This window comes from Podarcis muralis, chromosome 2, assembly GCF_964188315.1.
Source record: "Podarcis muralis chromosome 2, rPodMur119.hap1.1, whole genome shotgun sequence".
Classification (NCBI taxonomy): Eukaryota; Metazoa; Chordata; class Lepidosauria; order Squamata; family Lacertidae; genus Podarcis; species Podarcis muralis.
This window is the reverse complement of record NC_135656.1, coordinates 111,160,325-111,186,238: the sequence shown is the minus strand read 5'-3', so window position 1 is coordinate 111,186,238 and position 25,914 is coordinate 111,160,325. Positions and strand designations below refer to the sequence as shown.

General features: G+C 46.2%; 2 protein-coding genes and 1 non-coding gene across 3 annotated transcripts; all 3 read right to left on the bottom strand.

Annotated features, from left to right (window-relative positions):
- Nucleotides 1–79: 79 nt before the first annotated feature.
- LOC114590968 (tripartite motif-containing protein 10-like) lies at nt 80–15,072 on the bottom strand. Its single transcript, XM_077921813.1, has 9 exons — nt 14,583–15,072; nt 11,444–11,758; nt 8,332–8,427; nt 6,972–7,202; nt 6,829–6,851; nt 5,482–5,591; nt 4,716–4,742; nt 4,382–4,441; nt 80–2,585 (listed from the first exon to the last, which is right to left on the bottom strand). The coding sequence occupies exons 1-9, from the start codon at nt 14,997–14,999 to the stop codon at nt 2,029–2,031; spliced, it is 1,836 nt and encodes a 611-aa protein (XP_077777939.1). The 5' UTR covers nt 15,000–15,072; the 3' UTR covers nt 80–2,028.
- Nucleotides 14,369–14,441, bottom strand: TRNAQ-CUG (transfer RNA glutamine (anticodon CUG)). The gene has a single exon. It is a non-coding gene; the product is annotated as a tRNA-Gln (tRNA).
- Nucleotides 15,073–21,578: 6,506 nt separating the features above from the next.
- LOC144326761 (butyrophilin subfamily 1 member A1-like) lies at nt 21,579–24,534 on the bottom strand. Its single transcript, XM_077923544.1, has 2 exons — nt 24,526–24,534; nt 21,579–22,595 (listed from the first exon to the last, which is right to left on the bottom strand). Exons 1-2 carry the CDS (start codon nt 24,532–24,534, stop codon nt 21,975–21,977), a joined length of 630 nt encoding a protein of 209 aa, XP_077779670.1. The 3' UTR covers nt 21,579–21,974.
- Nucleotides 24,535–25,914: the final 1,380 nt, after the last annotated feature.

The following is a 25,914-nucleotide window of genomic DNA, read 5'->3' as shown; positions in this document are numbered from 1 at the left end:
TCCTCAAAAAGTATGGTATATGTATAATAAGTATAAAAGAGTAAAACAACACACTGCGGTACATTTCTGCAGAGTAACTTTATAAGTTTATTGATACATAGTGTTAAATATACAGCGATGTGCATTGTTAAATGTATCTGCTTATGTGCTGGTTGTTGGCATACTAGAAGTCTAGGTTCCAAGTTTGGGGCAAGTACCCTTTGGTGAGAAAACCCCAGCAGAGATTTACGTAACATCGCAAAACATGCAGCAAAGAAACACATGGAAATATAGGCTGTAAACCCTTTTTAAAAAGCTCTTTCCAAGCTATATTGATTCCCCAGCACAGAGATAAAAGGTAAAGGTAAAGGTACCCCTGCCCATACGGGCCAGTCTTGACAGACTCTAGGGTTGTGCGCTCATCTCACTCTAGAGGCCGGGAGCCAGCGCCATCCGCAGACACTTCCGGGTCACGTGGCCAGTGTGACATCGCTGCTCTGGCGAGCCTGCACCAGCGCAGCACACGGAACGCCATTTACCTTCCCGCTATAACGCGGTACCTATTTATCTACTTGCTCACCCCGCCGCGGGGATTCGAACCGCCGACCATGCGATCAGCAAGTCCTAGGCACTGTGGTTTTACCCACAGCGCCACCCGCGTCCCGCGTCACAGAGATAGACCACATAAAATGGTTTCCTTACAAAACTATTCATGTGCTTTTCCATACAGCAGACAGAAAAGATACGGAGTCAGTCAAAATCGTTGCTCAACTACATGAATGCAAAAGTATCTAAACTATTGGTATAGAAAAATGCTAGTTTCAGAACTCCATTCTGGTCTGAAACAAAGGAGGCAGGTTAAAGCTATGCTGCTGGCTGGAGTGACCAGTTCAGAGATCCTTCCATACAGAAATCCAAAGGGCTTGGTTACCCATTTCCTCCCAAGGTGAGGGGGAAGTAAAATAGACAAAGCCTGGCAGGACAGCTTACTCTATGGTTTTAACCTCTTCACACACTAATTACTCAAGCATGCTGGATTATACTGGTTACTTTAGGAATTCTAGAGTGCATATGCATATGTAGAATAGTGCATAGGATCAGAAAAAAAGCTTGTTTCTTGATTAGATTAAGGAATATGATTGGAATTTTTAAAAATCCAGGTGGATAAGCTCAGCATAGAAATTTTAGTATGCATTTCTCCTTATGCAATTTTGGCTAATATACCCATTTTTGCAAGTAGTTTCGCTAGACATAATGCATGTTTGTATTCTATAGTCGCTAATATATGCAATTTTAAGCACAATTCCCCCTAATGCACATATTATCTGCCTAGAAGACTACTAAATTCTGCATAGCAAAATTCTGAGAAGTGTGGATTTTGAAGGATAGCTAGGCTTTGGTTCACACATTGTTATGGGGAGTGTAAATTTGGTATTTTTGCATTAGCATGAAAATCAAACCTAATTTCTCCTCCTGTACCTACTATGGCTGCAGAGCGCGTTTGGCTGAGTCCCAAACTGAATCAGGCTGATTTGGGGAAAAGGGGGGAGAATCTGGGCATCAACCGAGTCAGGTTCAAATAGCCCTGGATTGGGTTGCAAAGCCCAGAGCAATCCAGGGCTGTCAGAGGGTGGGACATCCCTGTCTGCACGTGGGTGATGTGCAGACCCAGGGACCGCAAACTGGGGCCACGAGGCAGATCAGTGGGGTCTCAGCAGAACCCTAATACACACTTCCACAGTTGCTATTTGCACCAGAAGGGAAGCTTCCACGAATACAGCCCTAATAAACCCCCACAGCTGCTATTTGCACCAGAAGGAAAGCTTCCATTAGCACAGCCCTGATACACCCCCACAGCTGATATTTGCACCAGAAGGAAAGCTTCCACGAATACAGCCCTAATACACCCCCAAGCTGCTATTTGCACCAGAAGGAAAGCTTCCATTAGCACAGCCCTAATACACCCCCACAGCTGCTATTTGCACCAGAAGGAAAGCTTCCGCTAGCTATCTGTTTTCAGGGAAAGACCAGGACTGGTGAATATTCTGCTCAGTTCCCACACTTCAATTCAAGTCCTTCTCCCCCCAGACAAAAAAAGGGACGAATGGCCTCCCCAGCGAACGAAGCTGCCGAAAAAGTGAAAATGGAGGCATCTGTATCGGCATCAAAAAACTCCACCTGGCGTGCTTTGTAATCCAGGGATACTCGGATCTTCCTCACCTGATGCGCCAAGTGCGAATGGCTTGGCTTGCGGGAAATGAAAGCAGTGAGCTTTTTGGAAAAGGGGCTCACCCCCACAGCCCAGACCCCAGCTTTAGGGCTGAGGTCGAAACCTTTATTTCCCTGGAAGGACTCTCTTGCCGCCCCTACGATCCACAAGCACTCCTGATCCATGTATTCCTTGTCTTCTTCATTTAAATCCAGCTCGGCTTCCCACCAATGTCTCCCGGACGTGAACTTCTCGCGGCCCAGCACGTAGGGTATGGAGAGCAATTCGTCCGTGTCCTCTGCCTGGTCATCAGGCACGTCCCCAACCTTCACGCTCTTCAGATCGGCAGACAGCGCGAGCAGAGGGTGTGCCGTGAGAGGATCCAGAGTCACGCTCACTGAAGGGCACACAGAGAAAGAGAAAATAAACGTGGGCTTAAATCTCCCGGCCAGCAAGTGTACACTCCCTAAGCAGGTGAGAAGGAACGATCCCTTCGCATCCGCTACACCTGGGAACACCACCTTTAGCTGTGGTTTCTACCCATTTCCAATCAGAGACATATTTACATCATAGCTGTCAACTTACAGATTTGAAAAGAAGGGACCAGCAGCCTCGAAAATAAGGGATCAGCAGCCAAAATAAGGGATTTTGCTGTTGTAAAGAGTTACATACATTGGTAGGATTGACAGATGCTGTCAATCCGGCATGAGGCTGTTGCGGCGCCACCCTTCTGCGTCCCTCCCCATCCCCTCCCCATCCTCCCTCAGGCCGCCTCCTCAGCTGCCGCCACCACTACTGCCTCTGGGCTTGTGGGCGGTGTGGGTGAGAGTCTCTCTCCCTCCCCCCCTCTCTCCAGCGGGGAAGGGCCGATGGAACTCCTTGCACCAGGATGACGGTGCCAGCGTGCGTGCTCTCTTGTGGCGGAGGACCCCGAGCCGCTGCTTCCCTCCCGAGCCAGGTGAGCATGAAACCCAGGAAATTTAAGGGACATCATCAATAAGGGACAGCAGCAAGACACGGCACTGGGATAAGGGAGTTTCCCGCCAAATAAGGGACGGTTGACAGCTATGATTTACATACTTATACGCAGAGATGCCTTTGAAGACGGTTTGGAAACTTCAGATAGTGCAGAATTCAGCGGCCAGGTTGCTCACCGGAGCAAGACGGTCTGAGCATATTACACCGATCCTGGTCCGACTGCACTGGCTACCAATTAGTTTCCAGGCCCATTTCAAAGTGCTGGTTTTGACCTATAAAGCTTTAAATGGCTCAGGACCGCAATACCTCAAGGACCGCCTCTTTCCATAAGAACCTACCCAGACCCTGAGATCATCTTCTGAGACCCTCCTTCGTGTGCCTCCTCTTCAAGAGGTTTGGAGGGGGATCACACGAGAACGGGGCCTTTTCTGCAGTGGCTCCCCATCTGTGGAATGCTCTCCCCAGGGAAGTCCGCCTGGTGCCTTCATTATGCACATTTAGGTGCCAGGCAAAAATGTTCCTTTTTAACTAGGCCTTTGGTTGACTTCATCAACATCCTATGCCCTTTTAAAATGTAGCTCTTTTTTGGGGTGGGGCATTATTGGGTTATTCTTTTTATTTTGATTTTATATATTGTGATCTTTTTTGTGAACCGCCCTGAGACCTCCAGGTATAGGGCGGTATATAAATTCAATTAACAACAACAACAACAACAACAACAACAACAACAACAACAACAACAACAACAACTAATAATAATAATAATAATAATAATAATTACTCATTTGTTAGACTTGGTAGTTTTTATTTGAATGACATGCTCTCAGCGACTATGGTTAATGTTTTATGTGTCATTGGGTGTCCTTATTTTCATTGGGGGGCTTGTGTTTCCATCTAATTCTTCTAGAACTTACTTTTATTCAGTTCTCGTTTAAGAAGCAATAGAATAAAACAATAATCATACATGTTTCAGCGGTTGCTTCTTTTAAAAAAAGCCCTGTTACAGTACTTCCCTGATTAAGATCGGCATTTAAATATAGGGCTATGCTGAATGAATTAACTTTTGGATGGCATGTCAGGCACAGTTAAGAAACAATTATTATTTACTCAATTTACTGAATTTATTCCCAGAATAAAACCAGTTCTGCTCTTTGACTCTTTTCCAAGCACCATCTCCCACCAAGATTTAGTTCTCATTTAGTTCCATAATATTACCTTTCTCCAGTTTTTGCTCCAGAGGCACTGTAGTGTGAGTGAGAAATTTATTCAAACCTTCTGAAATATAAAAATGAGGTACTGTATTTCATGGGTTGTTTTGCTTTTTTAGGTTGATTATTGCTTTGTGTGACTCACCAGCAAGCAAGAAGCAGCAGCAATGTACAAAATATCAATATGTCAACTTGACCTCGATTAAGATCATCACATAAATTAGAATTACATTAGATGTGCTACAGTTTTAAAGTGGGTGGCTTTCTGTGGTCAGCAGACGGACCTACTGGCAACTTATCCCATCAAAATATCCCTTGGTATTCTGTCCCCCCAAAATTACCTTTCTTCAGTGCTTCCTCCAGAGAATCTGTTTGAGGAGGTGGGAGAAGGAAGGAAACATTAGGTTTAAAAATGACAAATTCGCTCAAAGAGCTCATCAATATGTAATAAATATATGTAGATTTCATTTTTTTGAAAATAAAATTCATAGAATCATAGAATCATAGAGTTGGAATAGACCACAAGGGCCATCGAGTCCAACCCCCTGCCAAGCAGGAAACACCATCAGAGCACTCCTGACATATGGTTGTCAAGCCTCTGCTTAAAGACCTCCAAAGAAGGAGACTCCACCACACTCCTTGGCAGCAAATTCCACTGTCGAACAGCTCTTACTGTCAGGAAGTTCTTCCTAATGTTTAGGTGGAATCTTCTTTCTTGTAGTTTGGATCCATTGCTCCGTGTCCGCTTCTCTGGAGCAGCAGAAAACAACCTTTCTCCCTCCTCTATATGACATCCTTTTATATATTTGAACATGGCTATCATATTTACTGCAATGTTTCCAGCTCTACAGCAATCTTCCAAAATGCAGTTGCTAAGCCTCTCCAGAACCTCCCAGGTTTGCACCATCGATTTGCAGAAAGGCATCACAATGTTTTTGTTTCTATGCCTTTCACTGGCAAGGAATTTTGCCTTTTCACAGACGGGTGGATGTTTCCGTTGCACATTCCATCCCGGGCCCTAGATCGCTTTCCTCCACAGGAATATATTTGAGAGCTCAACCTCTCTCCCTCCCTCTCCCCACCCGACTCCCAAGCTGCCCCAAATACCTGCACATTTCACCATAGCGTTTACTAGCGTTGAATTTTTCTGACAACAGATCTTGAGTCTCTCCTCCAACCAGGTGGAAAGGTCTGCTGAATGCTCCGCTCGTTTCTCCCTGTAACCAGGACGGAAACATGGTTTTGCGAAAAGAAAGGTTAAAGAATGGTAATTCCTCTAATGCTTTATAGATTCAATGCGTGGCACCTGTCGTTTGAAAAGGTTTTTAAGTAGCCAGCACTTTTGGGGGAAGTAGAGAGAGAGGACTGGAGGGGACTACAGCCTGGTTCTTGTTATGTACTCAAGTTCTCACCCTGGGCCAGCAGGGGGATACTGTAGATAGTTATGCAAATAAGGGATTGAAAATGACATTCAGTGATTGGATAGTTTTAGAAAATTGTTACAGTTACATTGTACTGGAGCTCTATATAAGCAGGCTGACTGAACCCTTCAGTTCAGTTCTGTCCTGGCCTGTGAATAAACAAGAGCTGTTTGAAGAATCGCTGTGTCCTCTGATATGTTCACCCACAACTTAGCAGTTCTATACAGAGGGGCTTCTTGGGCTCACACAAGAATGTGCTTCATCCCTTTGAAGGTGACCCGGAAACTACAACTAATCCAGAATGTGGCAGCTAGACTGGCCGCCGAGACCATATAACACTGGTCCTGAAAGACCTACATTGGCTCCCAGTATGTTTCCAAGCACAATTCAAAGTGTTGGTGCTGAACTTTGAAGCCCTAAACGGCCTCGGCCCAGTATACCCGAAGGAGCATCTCCTCCTCCATCGTTCTGCGCGGACACTGAGGTCCAGCTCCGAGGGCCTTCTGGTGGTTCCCTTCCTGCGAATAGTGAAGCTACAGGGAAGCAGGCAGAGGGCCTTCTCGGTGGTGGCGCCTGCCCTGTGGAACGCCCTCCCATCAGATGTCAAGGAAATAAACAACTATCTGGCTTTTAGAAGACATCTGGAGGCAGCCCTGTTTTGGGAAGTTTTTAATGTTTGATGTTTTATAGTGCTTTTAATATTCTTTTGGGAGCCGCCCAGGGTGGCTGGGGGAACCCAGCCAGATGGGAGGGGTATAAATCATCATCCCTGTCAAGACAAATGTAGCTGTGGACAAATTATCTGTGCCAAATAATGTCAGATCCAAAGGGTGTAGAAGCTAGACTAAAAACTGTGTAACAGAAAGGAAGAAGAAAAGCCAGTTATTGCTCACCTTGCCCTGCAGCCTATGGACATTATAATGTTTGTTTATTCTGCTTTTGCTACTGTTAGCTGCATCAAGACTTTCTGGGGAATAAGCAGGGATTTATTTATTTTTAAGAGTCAGTAATGGCAGGAGAAGAAGCTGCATACCTGAGCAAGGTACTTTCGATGTCCTGAAAGAGAAAGATACAGAGAAGTCTGTCTCATATTTGTGTTACCAGGAGGACTGATTTGCCCTGTTTTCTCTGTGGAAAACCAAATGTCACTTTCAGGCGACATTGACTCCATCTCACCTGAAGGAACAGCTGTGGAGGCTGCTCACACTTCTCCTCCAGCTCAGTGATCAATTTCGTGAGGTAAGAAATGTCCTCCGAGAGTCTGTTGCCATTTTCCGCCACCTTCTTCTTAATCTCCTTTTCTAGGTTTCTCAGGCGGGCCAGCGAGGAACTCTCTTTTTCCTCCAGAGAATTTTGCATCTTCTCAAAGGCATCTTTGATTTTCTGCTTTTCTTTGTTTAACTGTTTCTGAGGAAAGAACGTCCACACTGGTGTCACAAATGCACCTGGAACAAACATAGAAACCCCACCCTCTGTCCTCCACACATACACAGAAATCCGCTCCACATATCGGACGTGCAGCATGCACAGGCAACACAACACAACACACATCCAGTACAGGCAATCCCCCATTTACACACATCCAGCTGACCCACGACTGCACACACATGCAGCTACTTTCAGGCTGCACACAGGGCAAGGAATGGCTAAGGAAAGAAGCGATTAGTTCCGGAACTTTGGGAAAGTAGGAAGTAGGAAAGTTCTAGCCTTTCCTGCCATACCAGTCTGTGGGTTTAAAGGATGCTATGCTAGCAATTCGAAAGCAAGCGCAAGTAGATAAATAGGTACCACTCTGGCGGGAAGGTAAACGGCATTTCCGTGGGCTGCTTTGGTTTCGCCAGAAGCGGCTTAGTCATGCTAGCCACATGACATGAGAAAACTGTCTGCGGACAAACGTCGGCTCCCTTGGCCTGTATAGTGAGATGAGCGCTGCAACCCCAGAGTCGTTCGCAACTGGACTTAACTGTCAGGGGTCCTTTGAAGGTAAAGGGACCCCTGACCATTAGGTCCAGTTGTGGCCGACTCTGGGGTTGCAGCGCTCATCTCGCTTTACTGGCCGAGGGACCCGGCGTACAGCTTCCGGGTCATGTGGCCAGCATGACTAAGCCGCTTCTGGCGAACCAGAGCAGCGCACGGAAACGCCATTTACCTTCCTGCCGGAGTGGTACGTATTTATCTACTTGTACTTTGACGTGCTTTCGAACTGCTAGGTTGGCAGGAGCAGGGACCGAGCAACGGGAGCTCACCCCATCGCGGGGATTCGAACCGCCGACCTTCTGATCTACAAGTCCTAGGCTTTGTGGTTTAACCCACAGCACCACCCGCGTTCCTTAGGGGTCCTTTACCTTCACCTTTTATGCACATGATTTAGAGGGCTTTGTGGAATAGCCTCGGGTTAGTCTGGCCAAGTGCGAGGCAGTTTTAAAGCGACAGGCTTTCTGGGGTTCTGGTATGCTCCACGATCCCTGCCTTGGCTGCGAGTCTGTCGTCGACGCACAACCTTGGCGTGCAAAGATCTTGAATGAAAAAAACCTACCAGACATTTCTCCTTTTCCTCTTCTTCGGTCTGTTTCTGATTGACAAGGTTTTGCTTTTCTTTCTCCAAAGACTTCAGCTGGCTCTGGGTTCTTTCCTGCACAGATTGAAAATAACATTGTGTGCCACCCCAGTCTCCGAGCGGCGAGAGATTCCCGGGGTTCCGGGCGCTTTCTCATCAGGGGTCGTGCTTCCTTTTGGGAATAAGGCACAGCAGAGACTGTGGTGCCTTTATGATATGTGGTTTGTTTACACATATATACAACTATCTGTGAATTGAGGGAGGGGCATTTGCCATCTCCCCTTCCTTTGTTCTCCTTACACCTCCCCCCGGAGACTCTCATGGCTATTACAAAAATTAGAAACCTTGGTTAGAGTTTAACACAGGTAGGCAACCTAAGGCCTGGGGGCCGGATGTGGCCCAATCTCCATCTCCATTTGGCCCATGGATGGTCCAAGAATCAGCGTGTTTTTCATGAGTAGAATGTGTCCTTTTATTTAAAAAGCATCTCTGGGTTATTTGTGGGGCCTGCCTGGTGTTTTTACATGAGTAGAATGTGTGCTTTTATTTAAAATGCATCTCTGGGTTATTTGTGGAGCATAGGAATTTGTTCATCCCTCCCCCCAAATATAGTCTGGCCCACCACATGGTCTGAGGGACGGTGGACTGGCCCACGGCTGAAAAAGGTTGCTGATACCTGTTTTAACACTTGCTGGATCCTGGGATTAGAGGGGTCTGGCACACAGCATAACTCTCCAAGCCTTGATTGAATTCTAACACTTGCTGGATCCTGGGATTACAGAGGTCTGGCACTGACAAACTCATAACGATAATTTGGTTCTGGCAGGAGGGCAGCCCATGTGATGCCAAACACAGATCTCCTTAGAAAACGTTCACCCTATCAAGTCATTCCATTCTTTCAGAAAAAAATGTTTTTGGGCCACCCTGTAGGATTCCTTAAGTAGGTGTGTCTGAAACATTGACATGATCACGGGTAGCTAAGAGGGCAGAGGCCACTGCTGTGGTGACACTTCATCTTCCCCATGTCTTAGAATGCGTCTCCAGAATGCGTCTCTTCAGAACATGGAGGAGTGTACTACGCAGCAGACCCAAAAGGGCTTATGTCTCATCTAAGCATGAAGATCTAGTAATTTGCAGAGGTTTCTTCCTACTCCTTCCTTGGAAAATAAAGACCATATCCCAGGCATCCCCAATCCTGCGGCCCTCCAGATGTTTTGGGACTACAACGCCCATGATCCCTAGCCAACAGGACCAGTGGTCAGGGATGATGGGAGTTGTAGTCCAAAACATCTGGAGGGCCAAAGGTTGGGGATGCCTGCCATATCCCCCTACTCCACCCCTTTTCTGAGTATTTTAGATACATATTATATGAGCCTTGGAAGACAGGAGTGCCTGGCGTGCTCTGGTCCGTGGGGTCACAAAGAGTCGGACATGACTAAACAACAACAAAATTATATGAGCCAGTCTGATTCTGAATCAAACTATTTGTCCCTCTAGCAAAAAGCTGCCTTCAGGTTTGTAGGATATTAGATAGAATTATTTCACTGAACTGAACCTGGGATCTTAGTTTGCCCTCCCATCAGATGTCAAAGAATTATTTGACTTTTGGAAGACATCTGAAGTTTTTAATGGTTGATATTTTATTGTGCTTTTAATATTTTGTCAGGAGCCACCAATCAGATGGGCTGCATATAAATAAAATAATGATGATGATAATAATAATAATAATAATAATAATAATAATAATAATAATAATAATATAATAATAATAATTCCTACTACTAAGGCTCATCTGGAGCAAATCGAAGCAGATGCATTGTTGAGCCTGAGCATTAATCTGCGGCATTCAGCCAACAACCTGCGAGAAGTGAGGTTACAGGAAACCAGGCAGAGGGCCTTCTTGGTAGTGGCGCCTGCCCTGTGGAACACCCTCCCACCAGATGACAAGGAAATAAACAACTATCAGACTTTTAGAAGACATCTGAAGGCAACCCTGTTTAGGCAAGTTTTTAATGCTTGATGTTTTATCGTGTTTTTAATATTCTGTTAGGAGCCGCTCAGAGTGGCTGGGGAAACCCAGCCAGATGGGCGGGGTATAAATCATCATCATCATCATCACCATCATCATCATCCCTGTCAAGACCAATGTAGCTGCGGACAAATTATCTGTGCCAAATAATGTCAGATCCAAAGGGTGTAGAAGCTAGACGTTTGATGTTTTATTGCGCTTTTAATATTCTGTTAGGAGCCGCTCAGAGTGGCTGGGAAAACCAGCCAGATAAGTGTGGTATAATTAATAAATTATTATTATTATTATTATTAAACTCTCAGACAGAATTTTATAGACTGAGATTACCCGGGGCGGATCTACACTCGTCATTTATAATGTTTAAAATGCGTTAACAGAGGACTCTGCAGAGTAGTAAGCCGCCAGCAATGGAAAACTACCATTAAGCGTTAGAGAACATTATATTCAATCACGTTTAGAAGATCAATGTAGATCCAGCCCTGGATTGAATCGGGAGTCTTCTATATGTACCATATTTTTCGCTCTATAAGATGCACTTTTCCCCTCCTAAAAAGTAAGGGGAAATGTGTGTGCGTCTTACGGAGCAAATGCAGGCGGGAGGCTCTGCTCAGCGCTCCCTTTAAAGAGCCGCGTGGAGCATGTGTGCGGCTCTTGGGGGCTTTTCCCCGAGGAGGGAGAAGGGCAGCCCTCTTCCCTCCTCGGGGAAAAGCCCCCAAGAGCCGTACACACGCTTCGCACGCTCTTTAAAGGGAACGCAGCTCTTGGGGAGCCTTCCTCCTGCTGCCCGGGAGAGGCTGCACGCGGTTATCCCATAAGCCAGGACAGCAAGAGGAATTGCTCCTTTTACTGTGCAGCGATCCCTCTTGCTGTTCTGGCTTCTGGGATTCAGAATATTTTTTTCTTGTTTTCCTCCTCCCAAAACTAGGTGTGTCTTATGGTCTGGTGCGTCTTATAGAGTGAAAAATACGGTAATTTCCTCCCCACCCTTCATAATTCAGCACTGACTATAATAGGAACAGAGGATCCCAGCATGACCCCCCCCCCACACACACCTTACTTTACCTTATATAATTTTAGTGGAAGGAGTTTGAGGCCTTCTACTGTTTCTGCCAGCTGCACATTTGATCGAAAATTCCACTTCTGGATCCGGGATTTGCAAAGAGGACACTTCAACGCTCCCCCATCCTGATTTTCCAATATCTTACAATAGCAGGTGATGCACCCCCGGCAGAAGTTGTGGCCGCAGTCCAGGGTCACAGGGTCTGTAAGATACTCCCTGCAGATGGAGCAAGTGGTTTCCTGTTCCTCATTTGTGGTTGGTGAGCCTGGAACTGGGGTCTCCGTGGCATTGATGTTAGGAGGTGCAGCTTGAGTCACCTGCAGAATGGGTATGTTTTAGAAGAGTTTAGATTTGATATCCCGCTTTATCACTACCCGAAGGAGTCTCAAAGCGGCTCACATTCTCCTTTCCCTTCTTCCCCCACAACAAACACTCTTGTGAGGTGAGTGGGGCTGAGAGACTTCAGAGAAGTGTGACTGGCCCAAGGTCACCCAGCAGCTGCATGTGGAGGAGCGGAGACGCGAACCCGGTTCCCCAGATTATGAGTCCACCGCTCTTAACCACTACACCACACTAGTGTAAATTGCTGTAGGATAATAACTATTTGAATAATAATAATAAGAAGAAGAAGAAGAAGAAGTCACTTGTTGCACAGAGGTCTCCAAGAGACTTAAAAGAGTTTAAAACAGAATTCAGAGAAACGTAAATAGCAGTCGGGTAAAAACATACACAGTTCACCGCAATTTACAAAGCACCTCTCCCAACAGCCCAGAAAGATCACTTCTATGGAGTCGGCTTGCATGTCCTCTAATACATTGCATGGAATCCAACATAGCACTAAGGCAATCATTTCATCAGCACAAGGATTTCTGCTTGGGCAAAGAATTGTTCTCCCACTGGAGGGGCAACTTTGCCTGCAGATTTCATACAATCATAGAATTGGAAGGGATCCTGAGGGTCATCTAGTCCAACCCCCTACAATGCAGGAATCTCAGCTGAAGCATCCCTGACAGATGGCCATCCAAGCTCTGCTTAAAAACCTCCAAGGAAGGAGAGTCCACCGCCTCTCGTAGGAATCTGCTGAACAGACTGAATGTTCAGTCGGAATCTCCTTTCTTGTAACTTAAAGCCATTGGTTTGCATCCTACCCTCCAGAGCAGGAGAAAACAAACTTGCTCCCTCTTGCATGTGACATAGCCCTTGAAATATATTCAGAGTCCTGTAGTGATTTCATGCTCTTTATTGCAGCTTGTAAAACAGTGGTTGAATTGCCCCCCAAACCTCAGGCTTTTATATACCGTATTTTTCGCTCTATAGGATGCACCTTTTCCCCCTCCAAAAATTAAGGGGAAATGTGTGTGCATCCTATGCAGCGAATGTAGGCTCCTTGGCTTCAGCGATAGCAACGCAAAGTCTCCAAAGCGCAGAGGGAGCGCTCCCTCCACACTCTGGAGGCTTCGTGTTGCTTTCGCTGAAGCCTAGAGAGCGAGAGGGGTCGGTGCGCACCGATCCCTCTTGCTCTCCAAGCTTCAGGGATAGCCGCCTGAAGCCTTTGGAGCGCAGCGGGAATTCGCGCTGAGCTCCAAAGGCTTCGGGTTCCTTTTGCTGAAGCCAGGAGAGCAAGACTCTCCTGGCTTCAGCAGAGAGGGAGAGCTGCGCGGCGCCCCTTCAGCGAAGCGGTAGGAGAAATGGAAGGGGCTCCGTTTCTCCTTCCGCTTCGCTGAAGGGGCGCTGAGCAGAGAGGGGGGGATTTTTTTCCTTGTTCTCCCCCTCTAAAACAAGGTGCGTCCTATGGTCGGGTGCGTCCTATAGAGCGAAAAATACGGTACATTATTTACACAACGAGTCCTGTCTGATTGGCTGATTCTGCTTCCCTCCTGGAGCCTGATTGGTCTTTTCCTGCAAGCCAATCAGTTGTAGCATTCTAGGATCCTACTTGCCTATTGTTCTAGGATCCAAGCTTAGTACATAACAGCCCTTCAGATATTTCACTCACTTATGTGAAAAGGAAGAGAGATTATAGCCATTTAAAAATTCCCCATTATAGTAACTGGTGTCAGAAACAAAGCTTCAGATTTAACAGATCAAATATGGACCCCAATTTGCCGATGCATTTAGCTATGTTGTGATTTTGGTCTGTTTTTATTTTGAGGGTGTGTTGGATGGTGGCTGATAGATTGGTTTAAGCATTTGTTATTTATCCATATTTATTGCAAAAGGTTTCTATCCCGCTTGGTTGTAATAAAACCTCAAAGTCATTTACAAAAATTAAAAAAATATATAATAGTGGCAAAAGGAGAGAGATAAAAGCAGCTATTTACAACATTTAGAAATTAATTAGAATCAAGGATAAGCCAAAACCCAGATTAAAACACACGTCAACATCCTACATGCCTGGAGTTACACGCCTGCAGAACTTCTTTTTATCAGTTCCTACACTTTGGACACAAGGAGACTTTAACAACTTTCCCTCGGGATGTTCCTGACAATGGGCTGAAAGCATCTCTGCTTGGGCAACAGATTTCTGCACATGCAGTGAGGCTTCCTCTCCCTCTCTTGTCCCGTCCAGCCCCCTGCATGCCCTCAAAATCAGCTCAAGGGTTGCTTAGCCATCATTTAGTCTCGTACCCAAGATTATTCTGCTATTCCCCCAAATATGGCCAATGGCAGTGGCTGAACCTTTCCTAGAAGTGATGGCAAGGTGTTCTGAAGTTAGCCAAAAGAGGAAAACCTCCACCACGCTCGACTGCCACATTCCCTCCCTACAAAAGGTGTTCGAATTTAACCCCCAGGCCCCCAAAGTAACAAAAAGAAGTCTCAGTTTCCCCCTGCAGCTCAAATGGCCTCATGAAAGTGTACATGGAATACCATGGGATCATAGAATTGTGGAGTCATCTAGTCCAATGCCCTGTGATGCAGAGATCTTTTGCCCAACATGGGGATTGAACCCACAACCTTGAGATTCAGAGTCTCATGCTCTACCAACTGAGCTGTCCGTGTGTGTGTGTGTGTGTGTGTGTGTGTGTGTGTGTGTGTGAGAGAGAGAGAGAGAGAGAGAGAGAGAGAGAGATCTTCAGCTTGAACCTACAGGAAGAAGACCCAATTATTTCCCTGTCCTCTTCCTTCGTGGAGACCTCCTACCTTGGACCCTTGAGCGGCCACTTCTGCAGGAACCACATCTTGGATTTTGTCCTCCTTGTTGCATTTGGACACGGTACAGATGGGGGCTCGAACCTCCTTGCAGGAGAGCCTCTGGGTTTCTTGGTGACTCTTGCTCACTTCCTTCCTTTCCGCATCTCTTTTTGCCCCCTCCTGAAGTTTCCTGACAAGCTGCACAAGGTTGGCCAGTTGCTGGTTGGGCTTGAAGTTCCTTTGGTGGACGGTTTCGCCACACAGCAGGCAGGAAGGGTCTCTGTTGGGCTCTCCCCAGTGAGGCAGCGAGGGGAGACAGGCTTGGCAGAAATTGTGCCCGCAGTCAATAGTCACAGGATCGTCGAAGCATTGCTTGCAGATGGAACAAATCTGGTCAGGGAACTCATGGAGAGAGTCTGAAGCCATGGCTTTCTTTCTTTCTTTCTTTCTTTCTTTCTTTCTTTCTTTCTTTCTTTCTTTCTTTCTGTCTTTCTTTCTGTCTTTCTGTCTTTCTGTCTTTCTGTCTTTCCTCAACACGTAATGAGGGACTTATATTGCATTTGGGATGCCAGGGTCTTGGTGTCAGCGTTCCAGGATTGGTCTGAAAATGTGGGAGGGTTCAATGCCTCCCCCTTTTCTCAGGCGGTTCCTGGAAATCACACAAACTAAGTGGCTGCACAAACGTTGACACTACACGGCTGATTCTGCCTCTGCTGTTGCTGTGACAAGCTAACACCCTGGAGCAGAGAGACCTCTCTCTCTGCATAGAGATTCCCAGAGCAGTTCAGGATCCTGTGTGTCCGTGACTGCCCTTTACACGGAAGTAGGGGCAGGGGAGAAATGCAATTCAGTGCACATTTTAAAGTTCACCGTGCTTAACCAGCCCTTTCTGAAACCACACGGGAAGCGAAACACAGCCGTTCTTTGAAATTTTCACGTCTCTGAATTTTGCAGTGCAGATCTTGAGCCAGAAGGGATATTCTGCAAAGGTTCATGTGCTAAGGTGAACCGTGAATAAAAGCGAATGTCTTATTGAAAATAACATACAGTATTGAGCGAAACGGCTTTGTTGACAAATTTGCACGCCAGGCAAAATTGTGTACAATTCGGTTCGTATTAGGAGAAATTTGTTCCTATTAGGAGAAAACTGATGGTGACTTGAACAATAATAGCAAACTGATGTGGAAGCTTAAGACCAGTAAGATGAGAAATTGAGAGAAACTGGAATGGACAGTCACCCATCCCTATACACAAGTAACACACGTAGAGGCCTTGGGTGTGGAATCAGCCACATAACAACTGTTGGAATGTGCTGGAACATCTGCTTAAACAGAACGTCCCTAAAGTGGTATAAAAAGGGCTGCGTGTGCAAATGCTCCTTATGCATAAGAACATTTTGAAAGATGAGTATGGTTGAATGGAAGCACTTGAGGCTCAGTAAGTAGGATACAGTGGTACCTCGGGTTACATACGCTTCAGGTTACAGACTCTGCTAACCCAGAAATAGTGCTTCAGGTTAAGAACTTTGCTTCAGGATGAGAACAGAAATCGTGCTCCGGTGGCGCGGCGGCAGCAGGAGGCCCCATTAGCTAAAGTGGTGCTCCAGGTTAAGAACAATTTCAGGTTAAGAACGGACCTCCAGAACGAATTAAGTACTTAATCTGAGGTACCACTGTATTTCAAAACTTTCAAGGAGCGTCTCCACCCCTATCATTCAACCCGGACACTGAGGTCCAGCTCTGAGGGCCTTCTGGTGGTTCCCTCACTGTGAGAAGTCAAGTTACAGGGAACCAGGCAGAGGGCCTTTTTGGTGGTGGCACCTGCCCTCCTTGTATCAAGGAGATAAACATCTACCTGACTTTTAGAAGGCATCTGAAGGCAGCCCACCATAGGTTTTTAATGTTTGATTGCTTATTATTATTAATAATTATAATAAATTATTATTATTATTATTATTATTATTATTATTATTATTATTATTATTATTAATATTCTGTTGGGAGCCGCCCAAAGTGGCTGGGTGGGTGGGGTATAAATAACTTATTATTATTATTATTATTATCTTATATAAGGGACAGAAGCCAGACATAGTCCAACTCTCCATAAAAATCAAGAGCATCATACCATCAAACACTCATGTAGAGTTATTAAATATTGAAAATATTCCACATGCATTACGCATATTCATCTGCAGATGTACTGAACGAAGCAGATTATAGAGGCCTCTTTTGACCTACGTTTAGACGGTGAAACAGCTTTAGTCACCCCGACCTCTCAAAGGAATAATAATAATAATAATAATAATAATAATAATAATAATTTATTATTTATACCTCGCCCATCTGGCTGGGTTTCCCCAGCCACTCTGGGCGGCTTCCAACAAAATATTAAAATACTGTAATGCATCAAACATTAAAAGCTTCCCTAAACAGGGCTGCCTTCAGATGTCTTCTAAAAGTCTGTTAGTTGTTGTTCTCTTTGACATCTGATGGGAGGGCGTTCCACAGGGCGGGTGCCACTACCGAGAAGGCCCTCTGCCTGGTTCCCTGTAACTTGGCTTCTCGCAGTGAGGGAACCGCCAGAAGGCCCTCGGCACTGGACCTCAGTGTCTAGGCAGAACGATGGGGGAGGAGACGCTCCTTCAGATATACTGGACCGAGGCCGTTTAGGGCTTTAAAGGTCAGCACCAACACTTTGAATTGTGCTCGGAAACGTACTGGGAGCCAATGTAGGTCTTTCAAGGCCGGTGTTATATGGTCTCGCGCCCAAGTGCCTTGATGTGCCTTGCAGAGGGGGAGGCCGTGGCCTCAGTGAGGCGGCCTCAGCCTCATGGAGGTGGCGACTTACAAAGTTAAAGCAGTGGGCAGCAGCTGGGTGGGTGGGTGGGGTTGACCAAGTCGGCCTGGCCGGGTTGGAGGGGGCGGCACGTGTGTGATGTCACGCGTGGACAACAGGCTCCCCCAATGTTGGGTGCAATTTGGTACCTCTGCCTGAGACCCACCTCTGATTCACTCCTTAAACTCACTACAGGACCCCCTTGCACATAAGAACATAAGAAGAGACTGCAGGATGAGGCCAATGGCCCATCCACTGTTCTTACAGTGGCCGACCAGATGCATGTTGAGTTATAAACAGTGCTAAGAATCATTTCCCATATACCACCCATTGAGTCTTCAGCCAGCTTTTTCCATGACAGCCATTGCCAAAACCTTCTGACTCCAAACAGATAACAGCAAGTTATATAAACCTTTCCAACTTTGATGGGATGAGAAATGTAATCAGTTCTTTATTTAAAGCATCTGTCTTGAAAATGGTTGATAAAGCTATTTGGGGTGTACACTGAACCGTTTGTTTTGTGAACAAACTTAATGAAGAAGCGTATGAACTCATGTTGACAATCATGACAATCATCTTCTTATCTCTTTGTGCAACATCAACAGAGTTTTGTGTTCAGGACCCAATCCTTGGCAGAGAACTTCTATCACAAGTACTTAATTTGATAAAGTTAATGGTTTTCACATGTCCCAGAACAGAAGGCCTGCCACTCGTAGGTTTCGAAGCTAGTGCTTTGCTTTTAACTTTCTTGTAGAAGAAGCAACAAATCCAACTAGCCTTTGGAGCAACTCTGTGAACAAGTTGGACCAGGCCATTCTCCCTTCCTATTACAGATGGAGCAAATTGTTCTTCAAAGTTTCGGTTTTCTTCAAAGGGCTCTTCCAAGAACGGGTGTCCATTTTTTGAAAGATAACAATCAAGTGGTTTGTTTTTCAATCCGACGTGCTTTCTTTCTAAACACTTTGATGGTTCTTATGTTTCCAAACTTTCATTTGCTAAGCACATTTTGCACGCTGAGGTGTTGGCCTGCTATTCTTCTAGTACAGTGGTACCTCGGGTTAAGAACTTAATTCGTTCTGGAGGTCTGTTCTTAATCTGAAACTGTTTTTAACCTGAGGTACCACTTTAGCTAATGGGGCCTCCTGCCGCCCCCGCCCAATTTCTGTTCTCATCCTGAAAAAAAGTTCTTAACCTGAGGTACTATTTCTGGGTTAGCGGAGTCTGTAACCTGAAGCGTCTGTAACCTAAGGTACCACTGTACAAGAGAACCTCTGTTTCAAGTGTTGTGGGTCAAACCTTCAGACCCTTTCAGTAGTTGTGTCTTCTTTTTACTTTCTGGGGGGGCTGCTCTTTGTTGAGCAGAGAGGCGAGAAGCTATCACCATGATGTTTGTGTTTTCTTATCAAGAAAGCACCCATGGCACCCAAAATGATTGCATTTTTCATCTCCTTTGGCTTTCAGTTACTTCCACCAACTCTTTTCTTTCTCTGCCCGCTGCTGGTGCCTCCCCCTCCCCCTCAACCTTCTGGTACTTTTTGTCCTCGTGTCACCTGTCTTGCTTTTGCTTCTCTCTCCACACCTTTTGTTTTCTCTTTGCCTCTTCTTTGCACCTTTCTCACTCATAGAATCATAGAACTGTAGAGTTTGGGGGGGGGGACCACGAGGGTAATCAGGTCCAACCCCCTGCAATGCAGGAATCTCGACTCCAGCATTCCTGACAAAATGGCCGCCCAACCTCTGCTCAAAAACCCCTGAGGAAGAAGAGTCCACAACCTCCTGAGGGAGTCTGTTCCACTGTTGATGTTCAGTCAGAATTGCCTTTCTTGTAACTTGAAGCCTGTGCTGGGCCCAGGGGTAACCTGAGAATCCGGTTCAGAATCCGAAGGTTCCGCTAGGAGTCAGTCTGACAGGGCCAAGGCAGGACACGAGGCAGGAAACCAGGCAAGGACAGGTACAGGATCTCTGGCATACAGCAATGTTGCTCCCGCAACCTAGGGTGAGGTCCGAGAGCCTTTGTCGGGGTAACAGCCGATCCTGATCCCCCGGCGACTCACCTCCCTGCTTCGCCCGAAGGTGAGCACTCCTCCTGCGAGTACTCAGGCCTTTCCTTCTCTCAGACCTGAGTCTCTGCAGCTGGGGAGACGTCAGAGGGTTACTAGACCCAGGGGCCGCCTCAGCCTCCCCTGACCAAGCCGGTAGTGGAGCAGCTGTAAGTGATGGCCCAGCTGAAGGCAACGAGGTAATCCCCGCATCTGGAGCCAGGGCAGGCTCAGGCCCCTGACTCGGCCCAGCTGGTGCTTGTTGCAGGGGCACCTGTGCAGACTGGGACTCTTCAGGATCAGGCCCCAGACTTGGTTCAGATGATGCCTGAGGCAAAGGATCCGGTGCAGACTGAGACTCCTCTGGTCCGAGCCTGAGTCCCAGGCCATCACAAAGCCATTGGTTCTAGTCCTACCCTGCTCATGGCGCATTTGTTGTGGACCCGTGCATCTTGTCTGCCATACAAAGGCAATCATTATTGCAGAAGAGGGAAACATTTGGCTATCTGCATGATGAAATCTAATTAAGTGCTTAAATGAGCTGGTGCTGACAAGCCTCTCCCCTCTCCCCCTGTCATATGCTTCCCATATTTTTGATACAATTTGCTCGTTCAATTTGCAACTATATACCTTTGGTCTGTTCCAGCTTCCAAAACCCTTTTACATAAAGGGAAAATGTGGGAACATTACATTCCGGCCATCACACATATGTCAATGTCCAACTCCAACTCCTTGAAAGATCCCATCAATGGGGTCTCCAATTTTTTTTACACATCACTTGGGAAGACAGGCAAACTAATACCAGTGTACTGGAAGAAGCAAAGATCAGCAGTGTCGAAGCAATGATTCTTCAACATCTACTTCGTTGGACTGGTCATGTTGTGCAGTTGCCTGATTATTGTCTTCCAAAGCAACTACTCTATTCCGAACTTAAAAATGGAAAGCGGAATGCTAGTGGTCTACAAAAGAGGTTTAAAGACTCTCTCAAGGCAAATCTTTAAAAATGTGGTATAAATACCGACAACTGGGAAACACTGGCCTGCAAGCGCTGCAATTGGAGAACAGCCTTTACCAAAGGTGTCATGGACTTTGAAGATGCTCAAACTCAGGATGAAAGGGAGAAACATGCTAAGAGGAAGGCATGCTTGGCAAACCCTCACTGTGATCAACTCCCGCCTGGAAACCAATGTCTCCACTGTGGAAGGATGTATGGATCCAGAATTGATCTCCACGGTCAATTATGGACTCACTGTTAAGGCCGTGTTCATAGAAGACAATCTTACTCAGCTACGAGTGATCGCCAAAGAAGAAGAACATATGTCAATGAGTCATTACAGAACAGGCCATGTGCCCACCTTGGGCAACCTCACAATAGCACATTGTTTTGCTTTTAGCTCATGTATTGGTGATCTACAAGGGAAGAATTCTGTGTTGATCACTGTGTGTAGGTTTGAGTGCCTGGAGGAGGAGGAGGAAGGAATTGGAGCTATTTCTGTTCTAAACATGGAAGCATGTTGGAATGGCTGTGAATGAGTAGAGCTAGCGACATGGCACTGTCCATGCTAAATGCATCGCTTTACCTCTCATCTCAAGGCCAGGTGTGCAATAACTGTGGAGTTGATAAATTTTGTCCTTGTGGAACAGAGGATACACATGTTGCCAAACCAGGAGTAGCCTGCACACCTGTTATAATCAGAGATGGCTTCTAGGATTCTAGACCAAGGGTTCCCAGAGTGCGTCTGTGGACCGTCAAAGGTCTATGAGCTTCATTCAGGTGGTCTGCAGTGGCAACTCTGTGGGGTGGCATAGCTTTGTGTGTGTGAAAAACGTTGTGTGGGGGGGGGATGGTGGATCAAGTCAAAAGACCATCTGGCCCAATATTGCATTCTCACACTGGCCAACCATGTTCTGGAAGCCCAGGGTTCAAAAGCACTCTTTGTTCCCGCCATCTGGTATTCAGACTAACAGGCAGGGAAAATACATAGCCATTCATACCCTAATTCTCCATGAATTCTGTTCTCTGCTTAGGAGGGCGGACATTTTCTCTTTAGGTTGCTACTGTAGGCTCAGATTTTCACCTCAGTAGGTGGAACATAGTCAGGGATAAGGACCACAAAATAAACACTGCAACTGAAAACAAGGAGATGGTTTATTGATGCAAAACGCTCAGTACAGTACAGAATTGATATTGTAGACCAGCGGGTGCCCACTTATTTTGGACGAGGGCACATTTCAAGTTTTGAGGGAGTGCTGTCGGTACCAGTAACAAAATGGCTGCCACAGGACCATAACAAAACATGGCTGCCATAATATAATATGAGAGGGAATACAGTCGTGATGAAGCTTTTCCCTTAACTGTATTTTCATATTAGAAGAGGCTTAGCCTGTTGGATTTCTGCCTGCCAGACCATTGTTAAAAGCACTGTTTTTCCCACATGCCAATCTCATGCAGCTGCACGGGAAGTGCAAAAACAACTCCTCTTTTTCGGGGCATTGGGGGTGATTGGGGAGGAGGCTGTGAGGAGATTCAGCAGCTCAGTTCAGCTCCTTGCCCGACCAAGAAAAAGGGCCGGATTTCCTCCCCAAAGAAGGACGCTTCCGGGAAAGTGAAGATCAAGACATCTCCTTCAACATCAAAAAATCCCACAGAACCCTTTTCGTAGTCCAGGGTCACCCGGATCTTCCTGAGCTCGTGATTCAACACCAAAGGGGTCCGCTCAGGGGCAGTAAAAGCCCAAAGTCCATACAATGAGCCAACCATGGCTTTTCCGACAGCCCAGATTCCTACACTGGGTTGAAGCCTGACCTGTCCCTTCCTTGGGGTGGACTCGCGTGCCACCCCCACGGCCCACGTGGCATTTTTCTCTCCCCCAACTTCCACCTCCCACCATTTTCTTACTGCACGGAATCTCTCGCTACCCAGCACGTAGGTCTTCGGATCAAATCTCTTTCGGCTGTCGGGCAGATTTTGCCTTTCCCCTCCACACCTCACACTCTTCCCATCTTCAGAGAGAATGAGGTAGTGATTTGCTGTTTCTGGATCCAAAACTATATTCACTGTAAGAGAGAGAGATTCACACACAGAGAAAGAGGGAGCCGGGTCAGTGTTTGAATTATAGGGCAAGGTGCATGTGTCTTTTTGAATACCCTATAGTTTTTTTTATATGCCTGTTGTCTTTGTCCATGGAGTTTTCTTGGCAGGGATACTGGAGTGGCTTGCCGGTTCCTGCTCCAGGTTTTTTTGCTGGAGGAGATTCTTGAGAGTCCCATGGACTGCAAGAAGATCAAACCTCTCCATTCTGAAGGAAATCAGCCCTGAGTGCTCACTGGAAGGACAGATCCTGAAGCTGAGGCTCCAATACTTTGGCCACCTCATGAGAAGAGAAGACTCCCTGGAAAAGACCCTGATGTTGGGAAAGATGGAGGGCACAAGGGGAAGGGGACGACAGAGGACGAGATGGTTGGACAGTGTTGTCAAAGCTACCAACATGAGTTTGACCAAACTGTGGGAGGCAGTGGAAGACAGGAGTGCCTGGCGTGCTCTGGTCAATGGGGTCACGAAGAGTCAGACACGACTAAATGACTAAACAACAACAATAGTTTTTTTGTGTTTAGGAAGCTACTGAGGGGGTTATAGGCTGGCTACAGTTTGGAGGGGTGGGTGGGAGTCAGGGCTAGGAAATGGCAAATTACCAATTTTTGGTTTATGTTTTCTACTCCTGAATTCAGTTCTCCACATTTTCACATTGCTTTGCAAATTATTTTCTTTTTTTAAGTACTCATGAAAATCCATCTATGTTGCTAGCTAACGCTAACACTTTTTTTTTTTTGCATGTTTGTACACATTACATCCTTGGAGAACTGCGCTGCAAAATTTGGAGGAGTGCAAATTTCGAAGGGATTTATTTTTAAAGCACTCATGAAAATCCATCCGCGTTGCTAGTGCGAATTTCTCCTAACACATTTTTTTGTATGTTTGTACACGTTGCATTCTTGGAGAACCGTGCTGCAAAATTTGGAGGAGGCTGACATCGCAATTTGCATATACTTTCAGGAAGTGTGAATTAGGTATGATTCACCTTTCAGTGTGAATTGACCTGAATTTCTCCCCATCCTTAGTCAGAGTGGAGCTTATGGATTTCGTTAAGGTGGTGAGGCTCAGAGGGCAGTGACTTGCCCAAGGAACGAAGCTGGAGACTGCATTCCTACACTTGCTAGCTTGGAAATGAATCCTTCCGAACTCCATAGAACCTATGTCTGGGCAGACCCAGGTGGGATTGTCCTGTGTATCTCCATCTGCTGGTGGAAGGGGTGAACAGCCTCTGGAGCTGTGAAGAAGGAAGGAAGGAAGGAAGGAAGGAAGGAAGGAAGGAAGGAAGGAAGGAAGGAAGGGAGGGAGGAAGGGAGGAAGGAGGACCAGAGGGAAGAGGCATGAGAAGAAAAAGGAGCAGGAGAGAGTTTAATTCTTTTTTTTTTTAAGTACTCATGAAAATCCATCTGTGTTGCTAGTGCGAATTTCTCCTAACACTTTTTTTTTTGCATGTTCGTACACCTAGGGACGCGGGCGGCGCTGTGGTCTAAACCACTGAGCCTCTTGAGCCTCCCTATCAGAAGCTCAGCGGTTTGAATTCCTACGACGCGGTGAGCTCCCATTGCCTGGTCTCAGCTCCTGCCAACCTAGCAGTTTGAAAGCATGCCCCAAAGTGCAAGTAGATAAATAGGTACAGCTCTGGCAGGAAGTTAAACAGCGCTTCTGTGCGCTTCTGTACTCTGGTTTTGGTGTTACATTGCACCAGAAGCAGCCTAGTCATGCTGGCCACATGACCTGGAAAAAACCTGTCCCTCGGCCTGTAAAGTGAGATGAATGCCGCAACCCAGAGTTGTTTGCGACTGGACTTAACTGTCAGGGGTCCTTTACCTTTTTTTACACATTGCATCCTTGGAGAACTGTGCTGCAAAATTCGGAGGACTGCTAATTTCGAAGGAGGCTGACATCACAATTTGCATATACTTTCAGGCTCAGAGGGCAATGACTTGCCCAAGGATCTAAGTTGGATCTAAGTTGGTTCTAGTCCTACCCTGCTCATGGCGCATTTGTTGTGGACCCGTGCATCTTGTCTGCCATACAAAGGCAATCATTATTGCAGAAGAGGGAAACATTTGGCTATCTGCATGATGAAATCTAATTAAGTGCTTAAATGAGCTGGTGCTGACAAGCCTCTCCCCTCTCCCCCTGTCATATGCTTCCCATATTTTTGATACAATTTGCTCGTTCAATTTGCAACTATATACCTTTGGTCTGTTCCAGCTTCCAAAACCCTTTTACATAAAGGGAAAATGTGGGAACATTACATTCCGGCCATCACACATATGTCAATGTCCAACTCCAACTCCTTGAAAGATCCCATCAATGGGGTCTCCAATTTTTTTTACACATCACTTGGGAAGACAGGCAAACTAATACCAGTGTACTGGAAGAAGCAAAGATCAGCAGTGTCGAAGCAATGATTCTTCAACATCTACTTCGTTGGACTGGTCATGTTGTGCAGTTGCCTGATTATTGTCTTCCAAAGCAACTACTCTATTCCGAACTTAAAAATGGAAAGCGGAATGCTAGTGGTCTACAAAAGAGGTTTAAAGACTCTCTCAAGGCAAATCTTTAAAAATGTGGTATAAATACCGACAACTGGGAAACACTGGCCTGCAAGCGCTGCAATTGGAGAACAGCCTTTACCAAAGGTGTCATGGACTTTGAAGATGCTCAAACTCAGGATGAAAGGGAGAAACATGCTAAGAGGAAGGCATGCTTGGCAAACCCTCACTGTGATCAACTCCCGCCTGGAAACCAATGTCTCCACTGTGGAAGGATGTATGGATCCAGAATTGATCTCCACGGTCAATTATGGACTCACTGTTAAGGCCGTGTTCATAGAAGACAATCTTACTCAGCTACGAGTGATCGCCAAAGAAGAAGAACATATGTCAATGAGTCATTACAGAACAGGCCATGTGCCCACCTTGGGCAACCTCACAATAGCACATTGTTTTGCTTTTAGCTCATGTATTGGTGATCTACAAGGGAAGAATTCTGTGTTGATCACTGTGTGTAGGTTTGAGTGCCTGGAGGAGGAGGAGGAAGGAATTGGAGCTATTTCTGTTCTAAACATGGAAGCATGTTGGAATGGCTGTGAATGAGTAGAGCTAGCGACATGGCACTGTCCATGCTAAATGCATCGCTTTACCTCTCATCTCAAGGCCAGGTGTGCAATAACTGTGGAGTTGATAAATTTTGTCCTTGTGGAACAGAGGATACACATGTTGCCAAACCAGGAGTAGCCTGCACACCTGTTATAATCAGAGATGGCTTCTAGGATTCTAGACCAAGGGTTCCCAGAGTGCGTCTGTGGACCGTCAAAGGTCTATGAGCTTCATTCAGGTGGTCTGCAGTGGCAACTCTGTGGGGTGGC

Bases quoted from the DNA above. Each gene is read 5' to 3' on its own strand.
- LOC114590968 (XM_077921813.1), bottom strand. From the start codon at position 14,999: ATGGCTTCAGACTCTCTCCATGAGTTCCCTGACCAGATTTGTTCCATC. The intron at 7,203-8,331 runs GTAGGTTTTTTT...TTCTTTCCTCAG, and splicing joins AGGAAAAGGAGAAATGTCTG to AAACAGTTAAACAAAGAAAA. The intron at 2,586-4,381 runs GTAATATTATGG...TGTGCCCTTCAG, and splicing joins GGAGCAAAAACTGGAGAAAG to TGAGCGTGACTCTGGATCCT.